The sequence below is a fragment of the Tachysurus vachellii genome, chromosome 19, assembly GCF_030014155.1.
Source record: "Tachysurus vachellii isolate PV-2020 chromosome 19, HZAU_Pvac_v1, whole genome shotgun sequence".
NCBI classification, from domain to species: Eukaryota; Metazoa; Chordata; class Actinopteri; order Siluriformes; family Bagridae; genus Tachysurus; species Tachysurus vachellii.
The window spans coordinates 18,775,070-18,785,466 of NC_083478.1; the positions used below are offsets into that span (position 1 = coordinate 18,775,070).

The following is a 10,397-nucleotide window of genomic DNA, read 5'->3' on the forward strand; positions in this document are numbered from 1 at the left end:
TGGCTGCGGAATCGTTGTGAACTTTAACATGGTGAACGATACTGTGAATGCTTTTCTGTTTAAACTGAAATATTTGTTTAGCTTTGAAAGCAAAGGGGGCACAAATTTTATTCGTTTGGATGAAGAACAAAAAAAAAAAAAACAAAAAAAAAAAAAGCTAGTGTCCTGACAAGCAATGTACTGAGTTATTGGTCCACTGGGCAAAAAAAAAAAAAAAACCTGACATAATCTGCTTGTCCTGGGAGCTCGAGGTGGTGGTTTGTGTAATGGTGCCCAAAGGCATGAAAAAGAGAGTGATAAAAATAAATTGAGAGAGAGAGAGAGAGAGAGAGAGAGAGAGAGAGAGAGAGAGACCCTGAAGGTGAATTGGATCCAGCAGCACTGTTAATGTAGCCTAGATGAAGAAACGACCATACGAACACTCTTTACCTATTGTGCCCCTGAAACGATGCCATCTGTTTAAACGCATCATAATGAATGAATTGTGCGAAATGAGCACAGCTCGCTAAGTGTCTCCCTTTGTGGTAAAAATGTTTCCATGGCAACCACCATGCACGGGACATTGGTTTCATGCTAGACAAATAAGTCTTATATATTGATTTTTTTTATAAACAGTGTTGTGCAGACTTACAGTAAAGCAAAAAGCAAGTCCATCCAACAACCAATGTAGCATCACTGCTAATCCAGCTAGCACCAGATGCTAACGACCTACTAATAAGCCAAGGGACGCTAATACTGCTCATTGTATGGTACATACTCTCAATGCTAAACCTATACTTTTAAGTTATGGTGAACCACATCCAAAAATCTGCCCAAATGTTGCTGTTGGATGAAGCCTAAAGGACATGGGGACATAAAAAAAGATGCTTAACATTGTTTCTCTCTGGAAGTCTTGAGAGGCTCTTGAGAGCTTTCTGCGCTCGCGTTAAATGGAGGGCTGCTGATTAGCTGTGAACGAGTGCTGAATAATTGAGCACTTTGATGACAAAGTCTGGGTGTTGGTTCAGGGGCCTGAAAGAGAAAGCTAACAAGCTAATGTGGGACACCTCACTGTTGCCATGGCACCCATCTTCAGCTCACACTCTTTGGGGAAAAATAAGGCAGGAAGTAGATTCACATCACACTCCTCTCTGGGGCAACATGTTCCAGTCGATCTCGGCATAGTATTGTGTTCAAAATGCTGACTAGAATATGGTTAGCGTAAATGCAAAGCCTTATCTGTTTTCATTATTTATTTATTAGTTAATTTTACATATATATTACTCATAGAATCTGTAAAATAGTTCCATGTGGCTGACTTTTTTTCAGAATTTAGTGTATTTTTTCGGGAATTTCTAAGTTAGCTACGTTCTTGTCCAAGTCAAATGTTCATTGCTAAAATGTACTTCATGTAAAAAAAAATTGCAAAAACATTCACCGTTTACTTTACAATGATGTCAACACCAGCCAAAGCATGGTGTGAGATATGGGGATATATTTTATTTCTACCTTCTTTTTTTTTTTTAATTGGCATTTGTACTCGCCTCAGAATCTTGTTCATATCTTGAATTCTCTTGGTCAGATGTCAAATTTCGATACATAGCCAATAAAATGTAGTACATTTACCAGACGTCCTTATCCAGAGTGACTTACATTTTATTTCAACTTATACAACTGAGCAATTGAAGGTTAAGGGGCCCAACAGTGGCAGCTTGGTGGACTTAGGATTCAAACTCATGACCTTCTGATCAGTAGCCCAGCACTTTAACCCCTAGACTTTTAACTTTTATCATGTGCCATCATCTTTCAGGATCTATTAAGAATAAAATAAATACCTTTTTGTCGTGACTTTGTTAAGAAAGCTGATAGAGACGTTTTTACGTCTAGCAAAATCCGCATCTTGGAAAAACATTCCGGGAGATATTTAACCCAGACCATTAACCTGTCTAAAAGGAGAAGACATTTTTAAATATATATATACAAATAAATAATAAATAATATACAATATTTTTCACAGGAGTGAAGAAGTGTGAAGAAAACAGACTTTTAGTTCACGAGCAACAAATAAAGCAAATAATTAACTAAATGCAGCAAGAACGCTTTCTGATTGGACGATAAATTACTTAGTCTTAGTCTTAGTCTTGTAATTTACATCTAATCATGATAAATGTTAGATAAACAGAGTTCAGATGCGTTGGAGACCATCTGTAGTGTGGTGAATGATTAAGGAAGGAAAAAATAGACATTAATCCGAGTCATTTGTATTGATTTTTATTGAATGTTCACATTTTGATGGTCATACTTTCCATGATCAGTGTAGCCCTGTTAAACAGTAAGAAGTGCAACATTTACTATATGTAATATTCAAGAGTTTTTGAGGTCTGTCATTCCAAACAGTTACTAAAAGTACACCATTTTCACTGCCACACAGGGAGGCACTTGGGCCTGTCTCATGCAAAAGCGGTTAGAAAAAAAGCCCTGAAAAGGACAGGACGGCCAGGACCGCAGAAATGTCACAGTACGCAGATCACAGAGACACAGATCGACTGGCACACATTTTTTTTCGTTGCAAGATTTGGCACAAATTGTGATCGTAAATATCCTGTACAGCAGAGTGGCGACCACGTCTCAAAGTGCTAAGAATTACAGCTACAATTAAAGTTTCACAAACTGCTTCTCCATACAAAAGTTAGCGGTTTACTTTACGCTGCGCAGGCAGTTCAAAGGTTACGATTTAGCGACATCAAAAAAATAAAAAAAAATAAATAAGGTTAATGGAAAAAAAAAAAATCAGTCATCAGTTTATAAAAATGTGCTCAGTCTTTTAGTGCTGCAAAAAAATGTAGATAGTAAGAGTTTCCTTTAACGTGAACAAAAAAAAATACATCACTGGAGAAATTCACAGTTCACAGTTGTGTGTGCGCGCAAAATGTTAGACAGAGAACGAAAGTAAACCAAAGTGCGCTGGGAGAGAATGAGAAAAAGAGTGAAAGAGAGAGGAAAAAACATAAGACAAAATATAACAGTTACCATTAGTCTGTGATTTGTGCTTATTAAGAATTCAATGCATTCTCACAATACAAAGGTACCTTTACCACTAAGGATTAGCAAATAGCACGATTAGACTGATCTCAAGTCATATAAAGGAAAAAACGTGTGAAAAAACAAAAACGTGATCAAAAACATGCCCTCAGGATGAATCTTTAGGTCAGACATCAGCGTTCTCCGTGTGGGAGTGTGGGACTGTGTCGGTGCTGCTCTCCTCGTGTGCTGTGAAATTCAACCCATACTGAAGAGCAGCTCGAAATGCTGTTTCACGCAGAGGTGAGCGTTCCAACAGGAAAAAAAAATCTCACTTTTTTCCCCCTTTGCTTTTTAAAAAAATTTGTTTCTTTATTTTACACTTTCGCCGGAGACTTTTCCGCCGTGTTCTGGAGCACCTCGTCAAGCCTGTCATCTTCTATGACGACTAGGGGAAACAACAAGGAGAGAAGAATTAGATCTGCAATTAGGAGGCAACATTATATAATACCATAACACATTGATGTTATATAACCAGTTAAAAGTGCTAGTTCGAGTGATACTAGTGCTACTGCGTGAATGATCTTTATATATTATTTTATTGAATTAAATGAAAGACACTGGATAAAGACAGCAGGATAACAGCAGCACACAAACGTTCAGTCTGCTCCTCGTTCAAATCCCATCACCACCATCTCCAACTCGTTCTCTTCTCCTGCAAGCATGTGTTATGTAATCCACCTAAATCCAGCCCTCGACCTGACATTATCATTCCAGACATTACACCAACCATGGATGAGCGAATACGAGTAGATAATAACATGCAGACAGCGAAAACAAGCACGTTTGCGGATCTAAATGTCTGTGCACCGATGCTGACAGAGAAACCACAAATGCACGTTTTGCACAATCACCAGAAAACTGACACGAGCCTTCGTTTATCTCTGTAATTAACATATGATCTTCTGTGGTGTTCCAAATAAAATTCTAAGCTGACTTGCCAACACTTACTATATATTGCCCACAATGCTGTTTGATAGTGGTGTTAGTATGAATTTATCCCTTGCTTTAGCTGATCTCTCTACCTAAAGATTGTGATGCAGCAGCGCTTTAGTCTTTTTAGCTGTCTGGATCGATCACCTTTAAACAGGCTAATACTGACGTCACCGTACGTCATTGACCCGAGCATCAACTCTTGGTCGTGTCAATGCGACTGTCTGCGATCGCTGCAATTCATTCTTGAAAGCTTTGTCCAAAGTTTACAGCAACGTCTCAACTACATCTACGCTGGATTTCTCATTCACGCAACATCAAACTTTTTGCTGCGTAACAACAGTCGCCACCTCACAGCACGGAGATCCTTCTTAAAAACTCGTAAGCGATCGTTAATCCCCCCCCCCCCATCCCATCCTGTTAATCTCCACCGTAGCTGCACCGACAATAACAGCGTCGCCCTGTGACGTCAGAGCAGGACACGATCAGAACTTCTCACCTGAATAACGAAAAGACGAAATCGACAACAGACATAAAACTCGATTTTATCTAATCGCCATTGATTTTAGAATCGAAGCATCTTTGAACGTGTTTCGGGGTGATTTTCTCCTGAAAGGTGTTGATTAGTTTCCTCTGGACACTTTATTCTGGACACATCCAAGTGAAAGGAACTTTTAACAGGTAGAGTTTTGGGTGAAAGAAAGAAAAAAAAAAAAGTCTCCTCACCTCGTTTGCTCCGTCCAATCTGTCCGAGTTTGGGAGGTCTTTTATTCTGTGTGGAGCTGAAGAAGTTGTTGTTGTTGTTGTGCAGACGGCAGGTGAGAGACATTTGCTCCTCGTCTCCATCGTTACCGTACAGACTTATGGTTTCCTCATAAGGCAACACCTGCGACATGATTGTCTCTGTCTCTCTCAGTCTAAAACCAAAGTCAACAAAACAACATGTTCGTTTTTTTATTTAAAAACAAACAAACGAAAAGATCAAACAGAGCAACACAATATTGTTTTATTTACCCGCGAGCCTCTTTAGATGTTTCGCTGTTTCGGCCAGAGCAGGTCCTATAGTCAGAGACACCACGTGGCGCACAAAAAAATCACACCGACGTAAAATCTGCTCTCCTGCACGCGGATTCGCCAGGCTACAAGTGAGACAGCCAATCACATTCGCGTCGTGAGGATTCTAACCCAATTACGATGCAAGTAGGCGGGAGATGGTGAAGCTAGCCAATCAGCGCAGAAGGAATCCGATTCTTTCTGGTGTACGAATTCAATACAACACGTACTCGTGTCCGAAATGGTGCTTCCGTTTTTCCCTACGAATATAAAGTGCACTAGGTTTAATCTTTACTAGGTAGGGCGCACATTTGTTTACACGCTTTCTGTTTCTGTGCGGTTTTATTTTCTATCCAGTAAGCTTTCCGAAAAAAAGAAAAAGAAAGACAGAGTGTATACAGTGTGGTTTGGGACACGCAGGTTGTGTTCGGGCCGTTTTAAAGTCGCAACACAGCAGAAAAGGTGACGAGGGAAAAGTGATGGGGGAAAGTGATGGGGAAAAGGTGATGGGGGAAAAGGTGATGGGGGGGAAAGTGATGGGGGAAAAGGTGATGGGGAAAAGTGATGGGGAAATGTGATGGGGGAAAAGTGATGGGGGAAAAGGTGATGGGGGGAAAAGTGATGGGGGAAAAGGTGATGGGGGAAAAGTGATGGGGAAATGTGATGGGGGAAAAGTGATGGGGGAAAAGGTGATGGGGGGAAAAGTGATGGGGGAAAAGGTGATGGGGGAAAAGTGATGGGGGAAAAGGTGATGGGGGGAAAAGGTGATGGGGAAATGTGATGGGGGAAAAGTGATGGGGAAATGTGATGGGGGGAAAAGTGATGGGGAAAAAGTGATGGGGAAAATGTGATGGGGGAAAAGTGATGGGGAAAAAGTGATGGGGAAAATGTGATGGGGGAAAAGTGATGGGGGAAAAGTGATGGGGGAAAAGTGATGGGGAAAAGTGATGGGGAAAAAGGTGATCTGGGGAAAGTGATGGGGAAAAAGTGATGGGGAAAAAGTGATGGGGGAAAAGGTGATGGGGAAAAAGTGATGGGGAAAAGTGATGTGGAAAAAAGGTGATGGGGAAAAAGGTGATGGGAGCAAAAATAAAGTGGAGTTTAGATCAAACTAGCTTCTCTTATTACTGTCAAAGCTGCACTTCTCTTTCTTTTCTTTTTTCTTTCTTCAAAAACTGATCATGTTTATCAATTTGCAGTTTTATGACAATTTGAATAAGTTAAAAAAACATATGAATTAAGAATAAATACAATATTACAAATACATTCAAATAAAGTGCTAAAAAGCTACATTACGCTTTTATACCATTTTAAATGCATTTTTCATTTTGATTCTAAAAATTATAGCTTCATTTACATTCCAAGTTCAAGTGGGAATGTTCCAGATGTTCTGCAATGTTTTTTGTTAAAATAATGCAAAGCATTATAACACAGATTAAACAATCAAACAAATAATAGATAAATAAATCCATTTTGCAAGAAACATTACAAAGACTGCTGATGATGCAGCAACAACAATACATACATACACACACACACGTACATACATATACATATATATATATATATATATACATACATATATATACATACATACATACATATACACACATACATACATATATACACACACATGCGTACATATATACACACATACACTTCCCTGCAAAAGTAAACCCATTATTTTTTATGGAAATGAAATTCACTTGGATTTATGTAATAAATATTCACAAAATCAGAAATAATGCTAGAAAACTACTTCCCTGGTAACTGGTGACATCAAATGCCATAATTTTTGTACATTTACTATGTCTATTACCTGGGCAGGTGCATGTAGTCATTCTGGTCAAATTATGGACCTAAATAATTTTTTTGAAAATATTCTATATTCACATTTCCAGGTGAAAGATCCAGAATAAATGTGCAGATGATGTACCAAGTCAGCTACAATAAAATACAGTTTGATACTTTTATTTTCTCACTCTATAGTATTTAAGAGATAAGAGATAAATAATAAAAATTCCAGGTTATTACTCTATACAATTTGCAAAAGTTCAAAGAAGCGAATACTTATGCAGGTCCTGGCAGATAATAAATAAACAGCGCCCTCTTTTGGTCAGGGAGGGTTCTTGTATTCATCAGAATAATTCCAATGACCAACATACAAGATATATTTGCTTTAAAAGAGCAGAACATCTTCGTTTTATTGGTTATAGTTACATGTCTTGTTGAAGATCGTCAAAGAAACCAGTTCATGTTATCACTTTCTTTTGAAGTTAATGTGATGATAAATACTATCCTCTCTTCTCCCACCATGAACATGAAGAAGTTCCCATGAAGAAGAACCTCAAGTTCCAAATTTCTGTACCATAACTTGTAGATGTCATGACAATTCAAAAACAACGTAGAGACACTGAACATGAAACAATGCACATTTATAAAAAGGTTTGGTTTTGGTAATAAACCAAAATAAATAAAAAGTTAGAGAATTCAAGAGATCTACAAATTGTTCTAAAATTACATTTTTATGTTGTAAAGAAATCAGCTGAGATTTTTTTATGGTATTGGAAGAAAACTTTATTGAAGCCTTTTATGAAAAGTTATACTTTAAAAAAATGAATTCAAGCATCATTTTAAAGCTCTTGAACAACAAGAACAGAAAAATCGATTGTTTTAACACGTATGCTGTTTAAAGCCTTTTGTGTCAAACCTCTGCCGAATCTTAAAATTCACCCGACACCAACGAGATCACAATGTCTTCACAAAGAAATACAGAACTTTCAGTGGTCAAGCAAAACAGTCCACAGGCTTTTCTGCTCTTTATATTGGAAGTGCTGTCTGTCTGTCTGTCTGTCTGTCTGTCTGTCTGTGACTCTCTCTCTCTGGCTGCCAGCAGCCAAACAGAGCAGCCCTGAGAGCAGGAACGTTTGTTCTTAAACCATTTAGATCCACCTGCTGCTAATATCACATAACAATTTCTGTGATGAAGTTGATAAATATTTCCTGATTTGTCCTTTAACCATTAGTGAGGTATTATATGCCATAATTTCTCTCAATATTGTTTTATCTCTCTCTCTCTCTCTATGTGCTTAAATAGAAGGCTAAATAAAGGATAATTTTATCCTTAAATTGATTTATCCTAAAGAAATGTTCACCCAGAATCAGTGTAGCGCCTACCAATAGGTTGGAAAATCAATATTTTCACACCAAAAATTACACAACTGAAGCCTCAGGTTTTTTTTTTGTTTGTTTTTTTGTTTTTTTTTTTTACTTCTGAGACTTGATTAGCTGTTGAACAGAGGCACCACCCGGTCTATAGTAGCCCTGCACATGGGGCACTTCTTTGGCGTGGGCAGCACGCGGTAACACTGCCAGCACGTGCACACATGACCACACTCGAGAAAAACGCACGAGCGCTGTTGACCCAGGCACACGACACAAGCTCCGACCTGCACTGCCTCCTCTTCCCCGTCCGTCCTCCTCCTCCTCTGCTCTTCAAACTCCTCCATCATCTCACGCGCCTTCTTCTTTTCCTTGTGCCAGGTATAGCGCCTCCACAGCACATACATCAGTGTAGCACATGCTGTCAGTCCCATGAGTGCTGTTAGAATTTTCCAGAACCTCACGCTTCTTGTGTGGCTCTCTAGCAGCGTGTCATAATCCAGGCTGCTCAGGAAGTAGCGCAATCCTTGTTTGGGTGGCTGCAGCCGCACCACGCCGCCATCCATCACCAGCTCGCCCACGCCCGTGATGCTTGCGCCCAGCCTCAGCATCTCCTCCATCTCGGTCACACCCTGTGGCCGCTCGCCGCTCAGGAAGTGACCCACAATGCTACTGAAGGAGCTTGTTGCTGGGTGGAAGTTCTCATACGTCTTCTCGAGGTTCAGCTCAGCGTCCAGGGGGCGGATCACGCTCACGGTGGTTGTGATGGTGTCATCGTGTGAAGCGAGGACGAAGGGTACAGTGTTGGTGCGCTGGTGGATGACCTTTTCATAGTCATTCCTGACAAATGATTTCAAACCCAGAAGTCTGTTTCATATATATAAAGCTATATTTGTTAAACAAATACGTAAGTAGAATGAACTACTCAGGAAATCAAATCCAAAAACTCAATTAAAACGCATTTACCAGATATGAGTGGTCCGATTCCACACCATCTTCTTCTCCTTTAGTGTCAGTCTGGCGATCACGCCTCGGCAGTTGTCCACAAACTGACTGTTCAAGGCGTCTTTAACAGACCGGACAACCCCTACAGAGACACAACAGGCAGAGCTTCAAAATCTTTCTCTCATTTACTAATTCTGCTGAGAAAATATTAAAAACCTGATACAGACTTCTAAGGGCTGTGAAGGGCTAAACAGCAAACAAGAAATCAAAGAGCAAATTTAATTCATCTTGGCATAAATAAGAAATAAACACTTTATGCTGTTAATGGAAAACAATCAAAGACAGGGTTGATTACTGGCCCAGACTTAATCATCATTCGGCTTATTTTCACAAAGTAACAACATTTATTTATTCATACCTTCTATAACAGCGTATGGTATACATTTGCCTGGAGATTCAGCCAGAATGCTCTGTAGATCTTGATCTAATGATATTTTCTTGGCTTCCTGTTAATTAGAATGAAATCAGATGCTTCTGTAACTGAGCCATCTGTTCATCAAAATAAATCCCATTTGTTTTCTTACTTACTTGTAATCTGACAGCACTGCTGGCCTTCTTCCTGAACACTGAGTAGAGGAGAGCAGTGAGGGCTGAACTGGTGGCCAAGAGCAAGATCTGGCCTGTGGAAGGTTTGCCGCTCGAATCCATTTTTTTACTCTGGATTATAGATAAAAGATAAAACATATTAACCCTAAACATCACTTCAAAATCTGTTAGTAAATACGACTAACGATAAACAAGCAAGTTGAAGCTGAATAAGTCACAACACATCATTTCCTAAAGTGTTGCCAACTTAGTGACTTGATTTTTGGTGACTTTTTAGACCACTCGACACTCCCCATTTATTCCCCATTGTTTCCAACAACCAATCACTGAGCACCATCAGTCCCAACAACCAATCACTGAGTACTATCAGTCCCAACAACCAATCACTGAGTACTATCAGTCCCAACAACCAATCACTGAGCACCATCAGTCCCAACAACCAATCACTGAGCACCATCAGTCCCAACAACCAATCACAGAGCACCATCAGTCCCAACAACCAATCACTGAGTACTATCAGTCCCAACAACCAATCACTGAGCACCATCAGTCCCAACAACCAATCACTGAGCACCATCAGTCCCAACAACCAATCACTGAGCACCATCAGTCCCAAACAACCACTCCCTGTTTGCCTT

The 10,397-nt window shown here is 39.6% G+C and overlaps 2 protein-coding genes across 2 annotated transcripts in view; both read right to left on the bottom strand.

Annotated features, from left to right (window-relative positions):
- Window positions 1-2,234: 2,234 nt before the first annotated feature.
- On the bottom strand, window positions 2,235-5,156 carry camk2n1b (calcium/calmodulin-dependent protein kinase II inhibitor 1b). The gene is made up of 3 exons (XM_060894102.1): window positions 5,008-5,156; window positions 4,720-4,910; window positions 2,235-3,448 (listed from the first exon to the last, which is right to left on the bottom strand). Exons 2-3 carry the CDS (start codon window positions 4,886-4,888, stop codon window positions 3,378-3,380), a joined length of 240 nt encoding a protein of 79 aa, XP_060750085.1. The 5' UTR covers window positions 4,889-4,910; window positions 5,008-5,156; the 3' UTR covers window positions 2,235-3,377.
- Window positions 5,157-7,597: 2,441 nt separating this feature from the next.
- Window positions 7,598-10,397, bottom strand: part of mul1b (mitochondrial E3 ubiquitin protein ligase 1b) — a 3,726-nt gene continuing 926 nt past the window's right edge. The window contains exons 2-5 of the mRNA XM_060894552.1: window positions 9,742-9,870; window positions 9,572-9,659; window positions 9,175-9,295; window positions 7,598-9,048 (exon numbers count right to left, since the gene is read on the bottom strand). Coding sequence (XP_060750535.1) covers window positions 8,331-9,048; window positions 9,175-9,295; window positions 9,572-9,659; window positions 9,742-9,861 — 1,047 coding nt within the window. The 5' untranslated portion in view covers window positions 9,862-9,870 and the 3' untranslated portion in view covers window positions 7,598-8,330. The remainder of the gene's footprint in view (window positions 9,049-9,174; window positions 9,296-9,571; window positions 9,660-9,741; window positions 9,871-10,397) is intronic.

Coding starts and splice junctions, on each gene's coding strand:
- camk2n1b (XM_060894102.1), bottom strand. CDS start 4,888: ATGTCGCAGGTGTTGCCTTATGAGGAAACCATAAGTCTGTACGGTAAC. Junction 3,449..4,719: donor GATTGGACGGAGCAAACGAG/GTGAGGAGACTT, acceptor TGTTTCCCCTAG/TCGTCATAGAAGATGACAGG.